Consider the following 20,713-nt stretch of genomic DNA (forward strand, 5'->3'; position numbering starts at 1 on the left):
GAAAACGACGCCCGCTCCCTACCCAAGAATTCATTTGACGCCGAAGCTGTACACCACCGCTTTTATTGGACGAGCGCCATAGGCAGCGCCCATCCCCTACTCGCCGGACTACTGGCCGACATAGTAGCCGTATCCCGAAGGAACGACTACTATCCCGCCCGGGGCGTACCAGAACCAAACCATTGCTCGGCCACCGTTCCCCGCGGACGTATCCACGAGGATGGGGAAGCCTCCCAATGGCAGGAACATACTAGGAGGTTGCCCGACACACGCCCCAACCTAACCTAACCTAACCTAACCTAACCTAACCTAACCTAACCTAACCTAACCTAACCTAACCTAACCTAACCTAACCTAACCTAACCTAACCTAACCTAACCTAACCTAACCTAACCTAACCTTTTTTTTTTTTTTTTTTTTTTTCGAGGGGAAAGGTTTCAGTACCGAAACGTCCGCCTTTATGAAGGGGAGCGGACGAATACTGTGGGACTGGACGAATCCGACCCACCAAAACCCCCCGGTGTTCCTCCTTTAAAACCGCGTGAAAGCGCCGTCATGCGGGTCCGCCGAAGCATTCGTCCGCATGCCGGCCGCGGGTCTCCACTGAAGGAGCCGCTCGGATGCGGGCGCGGGGACCACTCCGCGCCCGCCCTCCTCTGACCACTCGCCTCCTTGGAGCTTTGGATGCCCCTACATCCGCCGCCCCGAGTGTCTAGGTTGGGACTTCGGGTGCACGCACCGTCCGCCCCCCTCCACGCCGGGCGCACGAAGGCGGCGGAATAGCAACACCGCCCCGCCCGGTGCCCCGACACGGGTCGGGGACTCTCACACAGACCACCAACAGCGACCAATTCAGCCGTCAGTGGTCTGGGCCGCTGACCGTCTTAGGGAACGGTCCACGGCATCACTCACGCGGGGTGCAAGGCACCCCACAAACATACATACCCCGGGTCGCAAGGCGTTCCCCGGGGTAGTACGGCTCTACTACGAACGCGGTGGATTCACCATCACCGCGCCCGGCCCCCGCAATGGGGGGGCAGCTACTCTCATCGGGCTTAAAAGCCCGGCGCTCCGAAGAGCCACTACACCGCTCCGCCGATCGTCCTTGCGGACGCCAGGCAGGAGCGAGCCACCAGGGGAGCAAGTCCCCATCGCCGGAAGGAGGGCACTAAGTGCTCGCCTCCTCCAGCGCCACACAGTCAAGTCCGGGTTCGGCACTCCACACACAAACAGTCCCGTGTCCACACACTTGCGGAGCCCACACGGCTCCGCCAGGGGCCACAGTCCTGTCGGCGGCGGCGGGAGCAGGCCACACCCGCCGCATGCCAGTCCTCTCCATAGAACCGCGCGGCGCCACGCGCGCCGCGCGGCCCTCCACAACAAGTCCCGCGGGACACACCAGCGGCGCCCACCCGGCTCCGCTGGGTCTCCGCGGTCCCGACGGCGGCGGCGGGGGCCAGGCCACACCCGCCGCAAGCCAGTCCACACAATTGTACCGCGCGGCGCGACGCCGAGCGACGCATCGAAGCGACACCGGGTGCGCCGCGCGGTCCTCCAAATGGTCCCGCGGGACGCGCCGGCGGTGCCCACGCGGCTCCGCCGGGTCCCGCGGTCCCGCACCGGCGGGGGACGAGCCACGCCCGCCGGCGCCACCACACACAGTCCGCCGCGACACACCGACCCGCCGAGCGGCACCAGCGGCCCCGCGGGCACCGAGCGGCCCCGCAGCGGCCCCGAGGCGCCACGGAGGCGGTACCCGGCGCGCCGCGACAGTCCGTCTCGCATAGCAACAGGGCACTGCCTCACTATTGCTATGGCGACTCACCTCAGTCCGTGTATTGCGCGTGGGCGGGGGCCGAGCCACACCCGCCGTTCGCACAATAAGTCCACTCCGGTAGCAACAGGGGCCACCTGCCCGCTGTTGCTATAGTGTCACTGTCACTCACTTCGCACAAAGTCACTTTTTCAGTCACACGGTGTGCCATCTGACAGGGTCACAGACACGACCGCCAAATGACACATCATTTGACCTACTTCCGTGACCTCACTCGCGATGGCGTACGAAACACGGAGAACAAGTCTCGACGTGTTCGCAGCGCGACTCCCGGAGCCGCCAGAGCGGCGCCGGGCCCCGCCGACGGACGCCGGGCGCCCGCGGAGCGGACGGCGGCGGCCGCGGAGCGACCCGGCACCGCTCCGGAGCCACCGTGCGCACGTCCGCACGCCACGGCGGCTCGAACGCGACTCAACCTAACCTAACCTAACCTAACCTAACCTAAACCTAAACCGCAGGTTTTGCTAGCGCCTCCATAGTTTATCTGGAACATCCACAACGAAACCATATCGCCTTTTACATTTGCCTTAGTCGCCATCTAGCGTGCAGGCGCAATAAGTTGAGTGGTGATATTAGTATTGTTGTTATTTCTTTAGGATTGTTATGTACGAGCAAGCAATTTAAGTGTCTTGTGTGTTATTTGTTAAGATCTTAAGATTTTCTTCTTGCACTCTATAATCGGGGAAGATAATATTGGAATTTATCTGTTCCCATGGCGGTAAGACAAAGGTTTTTTTTTTTTTTTTTTTGATGGTTCTCTGAGTTATGAAGGTGAGAGAGCGATAAGGAACTCCAAAGGTAGAGATCATTACAACATTAGCGGAGGTGGACAGCCTTATCAACAGTTTAACAACGTCATCGGGGCCATCTACCTCGGGGAAAATTTCCATCGGCTAGTATGAGAATGTCTCCAATAATGGTAGTTCAATCTGAGTTTGGGAAGCACTCTCTCACCCATCAACTACAAATCTTAGTTACCTTGTGAAAAAAAAAAAAAAAAAATTTAAATTATGCTTATCGATATCTGTAATAGAAAGCACGTTGATACATATAACTAAACCAAATTTAGAGACTATTAATAATGAGACTGAAGAGAGGCCGTGTGTCATTACTTGCTACTGCTTTGGTGAATTTAGAAACGAGCAGAGGGCCACAGATTGTTCGAGCTTTAATAGACCCTTGCTCAGAAGAATCATTTATAAGTGAGGCAGTTGTAGAGAGATTACAATTGAAATGTAAAGATGTAGAAGGTCAGCAGTTGGACAGATGTCTACCCCGTTCAAGCACGCGGCGGAGATTGAGTTATCCTTTAGAATGAATAAAAAAAAAAAAAAAATTATAAATTAAAGTGTACTGCTTATGTAATTAAGCATGTTACAGATATCATGCCCGCTACAAGAATAAATTATGAGCATTGGACACATTTCAGTGGCATCGAGTTAGCAGATCCAACTTACCATACACCTGGAAATGTAGACCTTTTATTGGGTGTTCATGTCTACACAGATATTTTGATGAGTGGAGTTTTAAAGAGAAAGCAAGGAGAACCAATCGCCCAACAAACTTACTTAGGGTGGATAATATCTGGCGGCGAATCTGTTGAGAGATTACCAAATAAGGGCCAAATTATTAGTATGCATTTGAGTGTAACGTTAGATAATATGCTACAGAGATTTTGGGAATGTGAGTCACTAGAGTCTGAGAATAAAAATACACTTACCTCCCAAGAAGCTAGAGCAGAAGAAATATATGAGAAAACAGTCATGAGAGATGAACAAGGATGATATGTAGTCAGCTTACCATTTGTGAGAGACAATCCAATCTTACCTGAAAATTCTAGAGAAATAGCAATGAAAAGATTAAGAGGTTTAGAGAGAAGATTGGCTGGAAATGAAAACTTAAAACGAGAGTATGATAATGTGTTAAAAGAGTATATAACATTAAACCATATGGAATTAGTAAAAGATGAGAGAGAGAAAGATACAGTCTACTTACCGCATCACGCAGTTTTCAGAGATGATAAAACAACATCGAAAGTGCGTGTCATATTCGATGCTTCGTGTCGAGGTACAAACGGAGTATCACTTAACGATGGGCTTTTGATTGGACCTAATGTACAAGAAGAGTTAAGAGATATTATCCTAAGATGGAGAACACATAAAATAGTTTTTGTGGCGGATATTATTAAAATGTATCGCCAGATAAAAATACAAGAGAGAGACACAAAATATCAGAGAATATTATATAGATTTAATCAAAATAATGAAGTACAAACCTATAAATTACTGTCAGTTACCTTTGGCATAGCTTCAGCACCTTACCTTGCAATAAAAACCATGAGACAGCTTGCTAAAGATGAAAATACACAGTATCCTGTTGCCTCGAAAATTGTGAATTCAGACTTTTATATGGACGATGTATTAACTGGTTTTGATAATGTGAGCGATGCGATAAATGCACAGAGTTAGCAGAAATGTTATTGAAGGGAAAATTTGAATTACAAAAAATATCTTCAAATAGTCAAGAATTTATGAATTCAATAGATCCTGAGAAAAGAGTGAATAGTATTGTATTAGATATAAATCATAAAGAGACTGTGAAGACTTTGGGTATTATGTGGGAGACAAATGAGGACAGTTTAAAGAAAAAAAAAAAAAAAAATAGCACCTAATTATATGAAAAGCGAAAATACTAATTTACTTACTAAGAGAAATATATTGCGCCAGATAGCTTCTTTATTCGATCCTATGGGTTGGTTATCACCTGCCATAATTAAAGCAAAGATATTTATGCAAAAGCTCTGGCTAAAACAAGTAGATTGGGATGAAGAACTGTCGAATGATCTGAAAGAAGAATGGAATAAATATAAAAATGATTTACCTGTACTGTCCGAAATCAAGATTCCTAGATGGAATGAAAGTACTATTGATGTGGAAGTGGAGTTACATGGATTTGCAGACGCCTCGCAATCAGCATATGCAGCCGTAGTTTATACTAGAGTATTGAGTAATAATCTCTATCTAATAAATAGTTCTTGCCATAATCAACGTTGTTTGGCAGGGATTTTCCCTGCCAAACAACGTTGATTATGGCAAGAACTAAAGTTGCGCCTGTAAAACAAATATCTTTACCGCGCTTGGAACTATGTGCAGCAGCATTGTTAAGTAAATTACTTAAACATGTTATGAGAATACTTTCCATTGATACCAGTAAAACATTTGCTTGGTCTGACTCCAAAGTAACATTGGCCTGGATAAAAGGCGACCCAAATAAATGGACACCATTTGTTAAAAATAGAGTTATAGAAATTAGAAACAATTTGAATATTCAGTGGTTGTACATTAATCCAAAAGAGAACCCCGCTGATCCAGCATCACGAGGATTATTACCCAGTGTACTAAAAGAGAGTCATTTATGGTAGCAAGGTCCAGAATTACTGCAGATGTCTAATTTTATGTTACCAAAAGATATAATTCCTGAAACAGAGTTGGAAAAAAGAGTTCAGATTAAATGTAATACGACAGTTATAAAAACTAAAGATGATGAATTTAAACTTACCTAATTGAATAGATTTTCGTCACTGAAGAAACTATTGAACGTTGTTGCCTTTTGTAGAAGATGGATGAAAAATGTAAAAAAAGAAAATATTAAATATAAAAGCATAGATTGTGAAGAAAGAGATAAGGCACTTACCGTTTGTGTTAAAATAGCTCAGCAAATAGACTTTACAGATGAAATAGAAACCCTGAAAAAGAAGAAAATTATTAAAAGATGTAGTCGATTATTACCATTATGTCCTTACCTTGATGAGAATGTTCTGAGAGTTGGTGGCCGTTTAAAGCATGCAGAGCTGAAATATGAAAGAAAACATCCTGTCATACTTACCAGAGATAATCCACTTATACCACTTCTGTTGGATGATACACACAAAGAGACGCTGCATGGAGGTCCTCGATTAATGACTTCATACCTGCAAAATAATTATTGGATTATAAATGGCGGTCAAAGAATAAAGAGATTTTATAGACAGTGCAAAAAATGTGCTATATACAATGCTACTACTAGTAATCAATTAATGGGAAACTTACCTGACGTTAGAGTGAATCCATCTCGCTCATTTTCAATAAGTGGAGTCGATTATGCTGGTCCTATACTATGTCGAATGAGCAAAGGACGAGGAGCTAAAGCATATAAATCATATATATGCCTATTTATTTGCATGGCAACAAAAGCCATACAACTTGAGTTAGTCAGTGACATGACAACAGAAGCATTTATTTCGTCATTTAAAAGATTCGTCGCACGAAGAGGTCGATGTTATGAGCTGTGGAGTGATCACGGAACTACATTTATATCAGCAGAGAAAACCCTATTTGAGATGTGGAAACAGGGTAAAAACGAACTTCCTGAAGAATTGAGAATTTTGTTGGATGATAGAGGCACTGTTTGGAAATATATACCACCTGGCGCTCCTAACTTTGGAGGCTTATGGGAAGCCGGGGTGAAATCTGTGAAGTATCACCTTAAGCGTATACTAGGAGATACTACGCTTACTTTTGAGGAGTTATACACAGTCTTGACTCAAGTAGAGGCTTGTCTTAATTCGCGTCCACTAACAGCACTTAATGATGATTACGAGTATCTGACGCCCGGACATTTTCTTGTTGGAGAGCCTACTATAACTTTACCAGACAGAAACTATGAAAAGGTAAATGTATCCAATTTAACGAGATGGCAATTGACACAGAAAATAGTGCGTGATTTTTGGTCAAGATGGCAAACTGAATATTTGTCTCGATTACAGCAACGTCCTAAATGGATGAGGGTTCAAAAAGATTTCGAGATTGGAGATATGGTCTTAATAAAAGACTCAAGAGCGTCTCCAGCCAGTTGGCGCCTTGGTCGAATACAAAAGAAGTATCCGAGTTCCGATGGCCTAGCTAGAGTTTACGATGTTCGTACAGCCACAGGTGTTATGCAACGTTCGGTGTCTAAACTTTGTAGACTTCCTGATTTCAACTGAGAATGATACGTACAAGGATATGGTACGATACGTACATATCCTTGGCGGCGGAGAATGTTGAAGTTGATTAAAAAAAAAAAACACAAATATATTACAATCTAAAAATGTAATTAGTCTGTGGTCTGTAATCTGTAGTATTAGAGAGTTGTTAAAATTAGTGGAATAAAAAGTTTGTTGAGAATAAAAATTGTGCGTTTGAGTTTTGAAGGTTGTTTTAGTGAAATAATTCCTTCAGATATTTTATTAATTCTGTCTTATTTATATTTAGTTACATTATTAGCCTCAAGCCAATTTTACAGCCCTTTCTAATGTTTTTATTATGTAATACTGAAATGTTGATGTATGTTCACTTTTTACAATAATTGTAGACAATAGTTTCTATTATGGATTAAAACACATTTATATTTTAGAAACATGTTTTTAATGTGTATACTTGTATTGAGGCTTAAATGGAATGATTATATTTGAGTACCCTACATATTTGACTTTTTTGATAAAAAGTTATATTGAGGGTGACAATAAAAGACACACACAATTATTGTTATACAACATACCTTTCCCTCAAGCTTAACACTAATATTAACAAACTCTTGAAAAAAATCAACAATGTATGGTTATCCTATTTACAATCTATCATAAGGGAGTTTAGAATGTCCTTTGGGTTTGTTTCTAATCTTTCCCACATTTGATGTTGATGGTATTCCCAGCATGTCCGCCCATTGGTCACAACTGGGTATCTCAATTATATCTTGCTCCTGCACTGTTTCCCATGTCTGATCTTCACCTAAGTTTTCATTTGTCAATTCCTGCTCCACTTCTGCTACCTGTTCTTGTATTTCACTTTCTGTCCCCTGTGTTCTTAACTCTTCTGTCTCTGTGTCCTTAAGTGTTACCAATTGATCTATGTGTCTATGCATACACTCTCCATTTTCTGTTTCTATTCTATAGCTAGAAGGACCCTCCTTCCCTATTATTGTTCCAGATTTCCACTTTTCACCTTCAGCATAGTTCCTGTACATTACTTTCTTTCCAACTTGAGTTTCACGATTCTTCCTATTTGCATTATCTATAATCTGATTTTCTGTCTTTCTGTAATGATTGATATTTGGGTGAACAGTGTCTAATAAAGTCCGCAGCTGTCTATTCATCAATAATTCGGCTGGACTTCTCTTAGTTGATGTGCAAGGCGTACTACGCAATGTCAGCAAAATTCTTGGTAATTTTACTTCCCAAGGTACATCTGTCATCTTTTTTAGTTTATTTTTTAAAGTTTGAACCATTCTCTCGGCCTGCCCGTTGGTGGCGGGATGATATGGTGCTGTCCTAATGTGTTTTATTTTGTTAGCCACTAAAAAGTCCTCAAAATCCTTTGACACGAAAGATGTACCATTATCTGATACCAATGTTTCACAAAGCCCGTGTTGCGCAAAAATATATCGTAAATGTTTGATAACAATGCTAGATGCCATAGAATTTACAATGTGAACCTCAGGCCATTTTGAATATGAGTCTACTACTATCAAAAATATTTTATTTTGAAAAGGTCCTGCAAAATCAACATGAATACGGGACCACGGTCTAGCAGGCATAATCCATTCATGTGATGATCTTGTTGGCATATTTCTATTTTCTAAACAGGAATGGCAGTTGCTGATCATCTTCTCTATATCTCTGTCCATTTGTGGCCACCATACATAACTCCTAGCCAGAGCTTTAGTATGTACTATACCATTATGAGTTTGGTGTAATAGTTTTAACATGTCCTCTCTAAGTTTATTTGGTAATACCACACGACTTCCCAATAAAATACAGCCATCTTGTATACTCAACTCCAAGCGATGTAACCAATATGTATGTAACTCTTTATCTGTAATTCGGGCTGGCCACCCTTTTAAAATGAACCATTTTACTCTATGGAGAGTTGGATCTCCAGAAGTTGCTCTTTCAATGTCTTTTGGACCAAATGGCAAGTCATGTGGTGTTTCTGCTATTAAGAGAACCTCCCCTGGAGTATCAATATCTTGAGATAATACTGGCATTGGCCAGCGGCTAAGTCCATCAGCATTACTAATTTCCTTACCACGTTTATATTCAATTTCATAATCATGTGCTGCTAAGGTCAAACATATACGAGTCAATCGTGGTGAAAGAATATCTGGTATCTTCTTCTTAGTCCCAAATATTCCCAGAAGCGGTTTATGGTCCGTTATAATTGTAAATCGACGACCCATCAAATAATTGTTGAATTTTTTAATCCCAAACAGAATTGCTGTGGCCTCTTTATCTAATTGAGAATATCGTCTTTCATGTGGGTGTAGTGTTCTTGATCCCATAGCTATTGGTTTCTCATCACCATTAGCCATAATATGTGCCAGAACGGCTCCTACCCCATAGTCTGATGAATCACAAGTTAAAATCAGTTTCTTCTTTGTGTCATAGTGTGTAAGACAGACATCATTTGCAAGTAAACTTTTTGCGGTATTAAAAGATTGTTGTTCCTCTTTACTCCATTTCCAATCCTGCTTTTGGTCCAACAATCTATGTAGTGGCTCCAAAACTGTTGCTTTGTGAGGTACAAAGCGTTCATAAAAATTATATAATCCAAGGAATGCTTGAAGTTGCTGAACATTCCTTGGAGGTGGCGTGTTTATTATTGCATTAATTTTACTTTTTGCAGGGTGTATACCCTCGGCATCTATTAGAAATCCCAAGAATTCAACTTGCGTCTTTCCAAACTTACACTTGTTTTGCTTAAGCTTTAGTCCCTTGTTTGTTAAACGTTGCAGAACAATATTCAGTCGTGTTTTCATTTCATCTAGTGTATGACCAGTAATAATAATGTCATCAAGCAGAACAGCAACTCCTGGGACATCTGCAAGTAATGCTGTCATTGCTCGCTGGAAAATACCTGGGCTGGCTTTAACACCAAATGCTAGTCTATGTACTGAAAACAGACCTTTGGTTGTATTTAATGTCATTAGTTTTGATGTCTGTTCATCAACTGGCACCTGTGTGTACGCTCGATCCAGGTCCAAAGTTGTAAACAATCGTCCTCCTGCCAGGAGCGCAAAAATTTCATTAGCAGTCGGCATTGGGTATGTATCCGATTCTGTAGCTTGATTCACTGTGCTTCGGTAATCACCACACAATCTAATGCTGCCATCTTTTTATACAATGGGTACTACGGGAGTTGCCCATTCTGAATACGGTATGGGTTTCAACACACCGTCTTTGACCAAATTGTCTATCTCTTGTTCTACGCGATCTTTCAGAGCATATGGTACTGGTCTCGCCTTTATAAATTTAGGGACAGCTCCTGGGACTAAATGTATTGCTACAGGCTCTCCTTTGTAGGTACCTAAGCCATGTGAAAAAATATTTTTATATTTATTTAGTAAGTCTTCACACTGTATGCCATGAGGGCATATAGTCTATAAATATTTCTATAAATAATATAAATTTAATAGGGCTCTATTAAATTTATATTATTTATAGAAATATTTAGAGGTTGAAACCAGTTCCGACCCAACAAATTAGGGCCTTTTCCTTTAGCAACAATAACTGTTAATGGACATTGCTTATAATTATATGTCACATCAACATCTAATTGTCCTAGTAAGTGCAGTGATGTATTTGTCCATGTTGATAACCGTAGAATCATTGGTTGTAACTTATTCCTTAAGTATTTAGGCAATTCTTCAAATGTATTTACATTTATTATTGAATATGATGCCCCCGAATCTATTTCCATTTTTGTCTCGCAACCATTCAATAAAACATCAACCTGTATAGGCGGTATTCTCTGTAGATTATTTATATTATTCACACAATATATACCGTTGAGCGAATCATTATTCTGAATATTCGAATCTTCCTCAGTTGTGTAACGGATATTCTGATTTTTACGTTTCTGTGTACAAATTTTCTCTAAATGCCCAATTTTTTGACAAAATTTGCATTTAGAGTTCACATGTCGACATGTACCACTATGTTTATCACCACATCGATAACAGAATCTGTATCTATTATTGGTGGTATTTTTGTCACGTATGGCACCAATATCCATTGGTTCAAATGTTGAACTGGATGTACTGCACGCATCATTGTGACGTCACGATGTGCTGTTTCTGCTGCTGTTAGACAATCCACCACTTCCTTGTATGTTAAGTTGTCTCGTTTCAGTAACTCAAATTTCAATTTCTCATCTTGCATGCCACATACTAAACGATCACGAAGATTTCGTTCCAAATTACTAAAGTTACAATGTGCAGCTATTTTCCTCAATTCTGTTAAGTAATCGAGCGCATTTTCGCCTTCCCTTTGGTTGCGGTTGTAAAATTTGTAGGACATGGTGATTTCATTAGATTTAGGTGTATAATGTTTTGTCAATAAATCAACCACATAGTTAAAACTGACTTCATGTGATTTTCTTGGTATTATCAAAGCTAGCACCGTTTCAAACACCTCAGAGCCACAAATTGTATAGAAATTAGCAAGTTTCACATTATCGTCGCAAATTCCATTTGCCACAAAACAATAATTTAGCCTATCTATGTAGTGGCTAAAATCTTCATTCCCGGGTCGGTACTCGTGGAATTTAATTGCTTGCATGTTTGTACATTTATTATCACTATAAATTTATCACTCGTCGCCAATATTATGGATTAAAACACATTTATATTTTAGAAACATGTTTTTAATGTGTATACTTGTATTGAGGCTTACATGGAATGATTATATTTGAGTACCCTACATATTTGACTTTTTTGATAAAAAGTTATATTGAGGGTGACAATAAAAGACACACACAATTATTGTTATACAACAATTTCCTAATTCATTGCTTCAGGAGAAATAGGAGATAGAAAATAAAGGGGTCCTAAAATACTCATTACATGTTTTATATTCTGATTTGTTGGTTACTTTACTTTGTTGCTTGTTTGGTTGATAACTTGTCAACCACTCCTGTATTTTACCTCTCGTTCCATAATTATATAATTTAGATATAGCAAGATTTTGTGTGATAGAAAATGAAATGTGTTAAAGCCTGATAAATTTCTATAGCAAAACCGGCTAACTATTATTAATATTACATTTTACTCATATATAATAGTATCATAGCTACGGGGATTTTATTATTTAGACTTTGTATGATTGCATTCATTTGTTTTAATTATTATATCAGTTCGTTTCACGTTGTACTTGGAATGTCGTAATCCCACGATTGTTATCACACGTCATTTAATCCTAAATTACTTATCATAATAATTATTCATATTATTAATAATTACTTGCGATTAGATAATAGTCGCGGGAATAAAACCATTATAGTACCGACGCGGCGCACAGTAGTATTCAGTACGCGCCAGTCAGCATGCATATGTCCCGGCAGACGTGGTGGTCGGTGAACGCGGTGGCGCTGTGGTGGTGGTGCGCGGGCGCGGCGCTGGCCCGAGGCCGCCACCCGGAGCTGCCGCCGCTGTCGGCGCGCGCCGCGGCGGCCATCGACCCCGCCGAGCGCACCGCCCAGTTCTGGGTGGACGAGGCGCAGGCCGGCCTCAAGGCGCGCCTGCGACACGACACGAGCCAGGGCAAGGCGCGCAACGTGGTCATGTTCCTGGGCGACGGCATGTCCGTGCCCACGCTGGCCGCCGCGCGCACGCTGCTCGGACAGAACCAGGGCCGCACCGGCGAGGAGTCACAGTTGTCTTTCGAAGACTTCCCCACTGTGGGATTAGCCAAGGTAAACTGATACAGTTTATTTCTACTTCAGTGAAAACTAATGTAAAAATCTGTGAGGCTTTGTAAATTGTTTTACAGAAATACTATTTATTTTTTAGTATTTACCTAACTTGGGTTACAAACCCACGTAACAACGTAACACGTAACGTAACGTCTTGTAACAATAATTTATAATTGCGGAAACCGAGACGAAATAATCTAACGAAGATGAATGTCATTGTATCGCAGACGTATTGTGTGAACCATCAAATAGCGGACTCCGCGTGCACGGCCACCGCGTACTTGTGCGGCGTGAAGAACAACTACGGCACCATCGGCGTGACGGCGGCGGTCCCGCGCCGGGACTGCGCCGCGTCGCTGGTGAAGGCCAACCAGGTCGCCTCCATCGCAGAGTGGGCGCTGCAGGACGACCGCGACGTCGGTACGTCCTCTTACATCTCTACTGTTTTATTCCATAATAATGTACACTATCCTGTCTGTAATGCTATTTATGTGAATCTGTGTGGGATGCAGGTATCGTGACCACGACGCGTATCACGCACGCGTCTCCCGCCGGTGCATTTGCTAAAATAGCCAACCGAAATTGGGAAAGTGACTATGATGTGCTAGACGAAGACCGGGACCCGACATTGTGTCGGGACATTGCGCACCAACTCGTGCATTCATATCCTGCTAATCGGTTTAAGGTAAATAAATGTATATTTAACACAACATTCTATTTAATAATAATAAGTGTAGGTTCGGTTGATAGTTTACAACTTACTGCGAGTCTACTCTTGGCTTGAAACTTAACTGACTTTAAAGATCTTCTTTGGCCCAGATAGTGAATTTATCTATATATGTATATTCTATTTATAAATATTGTAAACGATGTGACCTCGGATATATTCTTTAAGTTCCTCAATTGGCCGCGGGTTTATTTCGTAGACCTTAGCCTTAAGGTATCCCCATAAGTAAAAGTCCATTGGATTCAGACTTCGTGATGGCCAGGGGATGTCTCCTCTTCGAGATATCACTTTGTTATGGAAAGGTTTACCGACGACGGGCAGTTGCGACATCCTGTTGAAACTAGGTCCGGATATTGAATCGTAGAAAATTCTACAATTCTGGTGTAAATAAAAAAAAAATGAAAAAATCTTTGTTTAAATTCTTTAATTATTATTATATATATTACAGGTTATTTTAGGAGGTGGAAGAAAAAAATTCTTGCCACATACAATGTACGATGAAGAAGGCACTCAAGGCGATAGAACAGACGGCCTCAATCTAATCGAAGAATGGGAAGCTAATAAAGCCTCGCAGAACGTTACCTACAAATATGTGTGGAATAGGGAACAATTGATGAATGTATCGCAATCACCACCAGAATACCTTTTGGGGCTCTTCGAAGGCAACCACATGAAATATCATTTAGACGCAAACAATGAGACGGAGCCCACCCTCACTGAGCTCACGGAAATTGCTATCCGATCTCTCAGTCGTAATGAAAACGGCTTTTTCTTATTTGTGGAAAGTGGACGCATCGATCACGGACATCATGACAATTTGGTGCATAAGGCGCTCGACGAGACGATTCACTTGCACTTGGCCGTGCAGCGCGCCACCGAACTGCTATCGGAGGAAGACTCTTTGATAGTGGTGACCGCTGACCATTCGCACGTTATGGCTATCAATGGATATACACCACGCGGTAGTAGTATTCTTGGACGCTCTAACGAAGTGGGGGACGATGGCATACCCTACATGACCATTTCATATACCAACGGACCCGGCGCCCGCGGCCATGTCAACGGATCCCGAGTGGACGTCACTGCTGATGATGATTTCGGTAATTATTCGGTATTACTTTATCGTGTTAATAATTTCAGTTAATTTTATTTATTATGTTGTTAATTCTGTAATTCGTAGAATTCTGTAGTTACGTTGTCAGTCAATTTATAATATCGTCTTAATTTCAGTGGTCCTACATACATATATATATACTTATTACATACATATAAATTTACATTAATTATTTACTTTGGAATTTGATTCGTGTTATCAATGTGTCCAAACTATTGTAGGTATTCATGTATCTCGGAGGCTGGGTACGCGGACACTTAAGGATGTATTACGTTTGTACCACATAGTTAACTATTTTCATGCACGCTTAGTATATTATTCGAAACTAGAATTAGTAATTAAAAAACAAAACTATCACTATAAAAATTACTGTTGGGTATATATATTTAAAGATGTATTTTATTGGTACCGGATGTACAGTGAATATTTCGTGTCGTACCGTAGGGAGCAACGCGTGGATGACCCACGCGGAGGTGCCGCTGGAGGACGAGACGCACGGCGGGGACGACGTGGCGGTGTTCGCGCGCGGGCCGCACCACGCGCTGTTCACGGGGCTCTACGAGCAGAGCCGCATCCCGCACCTCATGGGCTACGCGGCCTGCATCGGGCCCGGCCTGCACTACTGCAACGCTACCTCTACTATGCGAAGCTCAATATTTTTAATATTCTCTTTATACTTACTGAATACACTATTTCGACGGCGATGACGTCTTCAAAAATATAATATATGACTAATTACTATATCGTTTACTGCTTAAAAAAAAAAGTTTTTTTTAAAAGGTATTTCATTGGTTTGTAATATTCGAGTAAACTGTTAAACAGATAGTAGTTGTAATATGATCTCATCGATGGTTTCATCTGCTTTAGCTGCAGTTAGAATTTTCTATACGCCTGTATAGTATCCTTACTAGGCTGTGAGCATATAGCTCAAGGAACAGTCTTAAATAACAGTCATAAACTGACGACTACATGCGAGTATATTATATAATAAGGTGCATCGTAATTATTATTAGGTTCACAAACTTCTTGTATTATATAGGTAAATAAATAACAATTTATTTTTTGTAAATAATCTGTAAATATACAATTTTACATTTATTAGTCTTTTATTTGTTTATTTATTTCAGGCTAACAATGACCTATATTATAAATACCTACCTTACACACATATAAAATAATAATATATGTACGTTAGTAATAATATAAATACGTGTATATCCTGTCTGTGACACTGATGAGTTACAGTGGAGACCCGAACTATTGGTCTGTAGTCGACAATATCCTGCTCATTGCACTGCCCTACTTTGGAGAGCATAAAACAAGACACTAATAGAACAGAATGATATTCATTACATCACACGTCATGACACGACAATGACGATGCTCATGCAGCATGATGCACACATATGCTTTGCATTTCTGTTTATATCATACTAGTAGATGTGCCCACGATTTCGTCCGCGTGTTATAGCAAGCTTGATCAAATAAAGAAAAAATATTGTATAATCCAACCAAAAAAAAAAAAAAACACAAAGCAGATTTTCAATACAAACTTTCATCACGGATGATTTTGAAGAAATGTCTTATAAATCTGAAATATCTATTAATAGTAGGAGAGTTCCACAGGGGACGATATTGGGTCCATTATTATTTATCCTATACATCATTGACCTATAAAGTATAACAGAACACCGATGTACTTTGTTTGTAGACTATTACTCAATAGTAATATAAGGGACTTTAGAGATCGATTTCAATATTGACATCAATATGTTTCTATTGCTAATATTATAATTTGGTTAAATATAAATAATTTAAACATTAATGTTGAATAAACGAAGTATATAAGATTTTTTAACCGAAATATCAGCAATCAATTACAAAAATTAACAAGTAATCTACAGGTTATTAGTAAATGAAATTCGTTTTCTCGATCTTACAGCTGGTAGTCAATATTCATGAAAACAGCATGTGAAGAAATAAGCAACAAACTAGATAGGTTTGTTTATGATCGCTGGAGATTATCAAAAATTATTAGACCAAAGACATGTAGCTTCAAACTTTAAATACGGCATATTGATATGGAGTTACCCGGTAGATATTAACAGAGCATTTGTATCGCAGAAGTATGTAGCGTGGCCGAGCAATTAGTGGTAAGCGTCCGACTGTTTCGCCAATCAAAACTACTCACAGTCCTTAAAATGTACATATTTGATTGCTGCCTTTCTGTTATAATGCATTTATATTTGTTTATATAGAAGGGACTTCTATATCCTGGAAAACTTGTGTTACCAAAAATGAGAACATTTTTGTAGCACAGTAACAGTTACACATACTGCATAAATTACTTACTAAAGTTACAAATCTCTGTTTGAAATGGTTCGAAGACAAATTAATGAAATGGCTGATAATAATAATAATATCTCAGGACAATTCACACAGCGCCATCTAGTCCCAAGCTAAGCAGAGCTTGTGTTATGGGTACTAAACAACTGATATAAATACATGGACACATTTTTTTGTAAATAAATATATAATATACATAGAAAACACCCAGACCGATACAAACAATCATACTCATGAATACAAATGTTTGTGCCGTGCGAGGAATCGAACCCACGACCATCGGATAGTAAAGCGGTGTGCTAAACCACTAGAACACCGAGGCTGTCAAATGCTCAATGAAAGATTATTTTATTTGCAAATAATAATCTTTCATTGAGCATTATATAAATTGTTATTAATAAGCTGATATTAATTAATTAATATCAATGACATTTATAAATGTAACGACATAATATTATATTAAATTATTTAATTTCAATGTTTGTATACACCTTGGGAGTGCTGCATGTCACGCACTTTAACTAGTTATGTATGTATATTATGTGTACCATGTAGTAAGCAAATAAATAACAATAATAATTATTATTATAACGTTCTAGTTTGGCTCCCACAAACATTGTGCTTCATGATCAACGTAATCAAATGCTTTGGAGAGGTCACCGAATACACTGGTAGTATTTTCTCCCAAGAATCATATATGGTTCATTAGAGCTACTACTGAATTACCCGCCGCCGCGCCGTGGGAACTTTGACTCATTTTCATCTCATAAATCTATAACTTCTGTATTAATAAAGATATGTACATGATTTTTTTTCCTGATAATCTTAAATATATATACTTTTAAATAATGTATGCTTTGTGAGTAAAAAAATATTTCTAATAGTTATAAATAATTTAGGAATACAAGAAATATAGAATTTGTAGACTTACATTTATGTCCTAAGAAGTTTATACAGAAATAAGTAAAAGTATCAGAGTAAAAAACCAAAATTCTTATAAAGATAGCTTACAAGTCACTCAAGACCTCCTTTTCTTCATCAAAAAGAACTAAATATTTTTAATTGGAAGGTTTTCTTAAACTTGTTATGTATGGGTCAGAGGTATATAAAAATGCGTGTAGAACATCTTTGTTAGAGGCTACCCTCGAACATTGTCTTGCATGATGAAGCCTGAACTGTTTATAGTCTTTGTTCCGTGACTCTTCATCTACTGAAAGTTGCCCGAGAGGCAAGACAGAAAATGACGTGTCACACGTTCACATTTCATTTCATAACATAAAACAGTTTTATTAATTCCTCATATATACTAGTAATTTCTGATGCACAACGATAATATTGGAAAAATCTTGTGGCTGTATTGCCGTCATTAGTGTTGCCACTAACTTGCTTCGGTTTATCTATATTTAATCCAAGTTCTTCTCTGAACCTTCTTTGTACATAAGCCTTCTTTTGCTTTTTTAAATTTTTATTTTCTGTTGTTGTGGCAGACCATTTTTATTGATTTGTATTTTAATTGTAAGATAAATGTAAAATAAGTTCCACGAATGCAAAGTTGAAAGGCCATATTGATAGGAAGTTTCATCGACAGGTTTATTTTGTAGTTTTTCTAAATTGTTCATCTCTGTGGGTTTTGCACTGCAAATGGTACATACATTTGATTTCTGCTTTAACGTTAGTAATTTCTGTACATAATTTTGGCGGATAGCACGATTCTTTAGCTTCACGAATCAACCTGTATGATGGAAACAATAAGTAATTCTTTGCTATCAAACAACTCCTCATATTTTCGTACTGTGCCTTGTTCAGATCCAATTTTATAAAAATGCTAAAAGCTTAATGTTTTGAATATGCTGTTATATATGCCGGTTCATTAATAAGATTATTCATTAAGATTGCTCAATTCATTCTAGTTTTCTGGTGGCAATGCTCGTAAAATATCAATGATGAAACCCTTAAACCCTGTACATATGAGTTCAGTATGAAGTCCACAAGTATCAAGCAAGCCTTGTTTTTTCGTTTCTTTGTCCGAACTTCGTACCTTTTAGAAGGTCTTCCTCTTTTTTCTGTCGAAGTAGGAGGTTCAGGTTCGCATGTACTTTTTTCTAGATTTACAGTGAAAATACCATCCTATAAATTGCTATTTTATTTAAAAACTCTTTCTTTCGACCACATTTCGAATAGCGTTGACGAAAAGTTTATGAAGAACTGTAATATTTCATATGCAAATACATACACTATTTTATACTTAATAATGATCATATACGTGTGCAAAATTACTTGATAAAAAATATTTAACATTATGCGGTATAGAATAGGTCTGTATGGGAATGGGAACTATATACTGTGTGAAATAGTTGATAAAATTAAGGCAAAAGATAAAATATATAGTAATAATTGTCCAAAAAGTATTTTTTTAAGTATTCAGACAGAAAATCTCAAATAAAGAAGAAAATCTTAATATACGTACTTAGAAAAAACAAACCTCACCATGATATTATACTCGATTTAAATATTTTACGCAGTGAAACTGCAAAAAAAAATGTTATGCCATCAAATTACATTATATTTCCTAATAAATAAAACCAAATTTAGAACTTCGGCAAGCTTCGGCAACTGTCAAATCTCCAAGTGAAAGTCTGAGAAAAGAAAATAGTACATATAACGATATATGGATTTTTAGTTAAATAATATTCAACTAAAATAAATATATTTTCATTTTATAGTAAAGTACACATTCTAAGCATTCTAAAATGGTATCACACTATATGACTTGATATTGTTTTGATACTATAAATTTATACCAAACAAATTTAAGTTACAAAATTATTTTTGTATTTTTTTCATTCCTTGACTTTAGAGGCTCCATTCTATGAAGTATGAATAGTCAGAGATTTGAATCATATTTATAATGATAGAGTAACTCTTTGGCTACAATTTGAGGTATTATACAAGCATATCCACGGAGTTTTAGAAAAAGTATTTATGAGATGGCTTTCTTAGGCGAGTTCCCACTGTGCGCCGCGCTGGTAAACCAAATGATCGACTGTGATGTTTCATAGTCAATGAATCATTCAGAGCTGGCAAATAGAGCTCTATTTACTTTAAAGTGTTGCAGTATACTATTGAGCATATTTTTTTCAATTACTACTCAGTTCTAGTAAGATAGAGCCCATAAGTAGTTAGTTTTTTTTTCTCCTGACTTAAAAACTGCCGTTTTTACTGTTTCATTAAATTGAAAAAAACAACGCCAGTAATATTTATTTTATACTTTATTTAAAAAAAAATAGTTTCTAAATATTGAGCAAGTACATCGATGTATATATACATATGAACAAATTTAACAGAAATATAGAGGTATTAATAAGAGACATTCTGCTGCGGGAACGTATGGATGGAGCTCGTCGTCCACAAGTTCGTCACACACGACTGCAATTTAGAATAGAACAGGTTAGCACTAAACAATTTGGCGATGTTTTTTTAATACGTGTGCACATAGGATTGCTCTTATTGTAAGACTAATTTCAATGTTGACTTTGCTATTGTTATTAATTTTTCTATGAACCTCTCTATCAATGTTTATATGGGGCCATCCACATGTGTATACGAACGAGACTTGTATTAGATCAATCCTTATACACAGCCTTGGGTATATGATTTCATAATTCGTCTGATGCATGCACGTCACTATTGGATTCTCCTCCATCAGTCAGCATGTATCTTCGTGTCATCAAAAACGGTACTGAACATTGACCCTTCAGGTGCTGCCACTGGTAACCGCGATGAATATTAGCACCACGCAGTCCAAGCGGCTTTTTTCCTGTTTTTGCGCTGATGTGTTGTGTTGCATATACTGTAATAAGTATAATTAATAAGTCATGGTGTTAGACGGTATCTGTTTATTATCTAGTTGAAACACTGTGATTACT

General features: G+C 39.1%; 4 protein-coding genes across 4 annotated transcripts; 2 read left to right on the forward strand and 2 right to left on the reverse strand.

Annotated features, from left to right (window-relative positions):
• The first annotated feature begins 5,456 nt into the window (after window positions 1-5,456).
• Window positions 5,457-6,857, forward strand: LOC131848783 (uncharacterized). Its single transcript, XM_059198719.1, has one exon. It carries the CDS (start codon window positions 5,457-5,459, stop codon window positions 6,855-6,857), a length of 1,401 nt encoding a protein of 466 aa, XP_059054702.1.
• A 623-nt stretch (window positions 6,858-7,480) lies between these two features.
• LOC131848784 (uncharacterized protein K02A2.6-like) lies at window positions 7,481-9,949 on the reverse strand. Its single transcript, XM_059198721.1, has one exon. It carries the CDS (start codon window positions 9,947-9,949, stop codon window positions 7,481-7,483), a length of 2,469 nt encoding a protein of 822 aa, XP_059054704.1.
• Window positions 9,950-10,823: 874 nt separating this feature from the next.
• Window positions 10,824-11,468, reverse strand: LOC131848785 (uncharacterized). Its single transcript, XM_059198722.1, has one exon. The coding sequence runs from the start codon at window positions 11,466-11,468 to the stop codon at window positions 10,824-10,826; it is 645 nt and encodes a 214-aa protein (XP_059054705.1).
• An 853-nt stretch (window positions 11,469-12,321) lies between these two features.
• On the forward strand, window positions 12,322-15,148 carry LOC131848786 (membrane-bound alkaline phosphatase-like). Its single transcript, XM_059198723.1, has 5 exons — window positions 12,322-12,600; window positions 12,828-13,020; window positions 13,113-13,285; window positions 13,776-14,427; window positions 14,886-15,148. The coding sequence occupies exons 1-5, from the start codon at window positions 12,469-12,471 to the stop codon at window positions 15,146-15,148; spliced, it is 1,413 nt and encodes a 470-aa protein (XP_059054706.1). The 5' UTR covers window positions 12,322-12,468.
• The last annotated feature ends 5,565 nt before the right edge of the window (window positions 15,149-20,713 follow it).

The sequence above is a fragment of the Achroia grisella genome, unplaced genomic scaffold (genome assembly GCF_030625045.1).
Source record: "Achroia grisella isolate CSIRO2021 unplaced genomic scaffold, CSIRO_AGI_Agris_v1 utg592, whole genome shotgun sequence".
Classification (NCBI taxonomy): domain Eukaryota; kingdom Metazoa; phylum Arthropoda; class Insecta; order Lepidoptera; family Pyralidae; genus Achroia; species Achroia grisella.

Bases quoted from the DNA above. Each gene is read 5' to 3' on its own strand.
- LOC131848783 (XM_059198719.1), top strand. From the start codon at position 5,457: ATGAAAAATGTAAAAAAAGAAAATATTAAATATAAAAGCATAGATTGT.
- LOC131848784 (XM_059198721.1), bottom strand. From the start codon at position 9,949: ATGCCGACTGCTAATGAAATTTTTGCGCTCCTGGCAGGAGGACGATTG.
- LOC131848785 (XM_059198722.1), bottom strand. From the start codon at position 11,468: ATGCAAGCAATTAAATTCCACGAGTACCGACCCGGGAATGAAGATTTT.
- LOC131848786 (XM_059198723.1), top strand. From the start codon at position 12,469: ATGTTCCTGGGCGACGGCATGTCCGTGCCCACGCTGGCCGCCGCGCGC. The intron at 12,601-12,827 runs GTAAACTGATAC...ATTGTATCGCAG, and splicing joins CCACTGTGGGATTAGCCAAG to ACGTATTGTGTGAACCATCA. The intron at 14,428-14,885 runs GTAATTATTCGG...GTCGTACCGTAG, and splicing joins CACTGCTGATGATGATTTCG to GGAGCAACGCGTGGATGACC.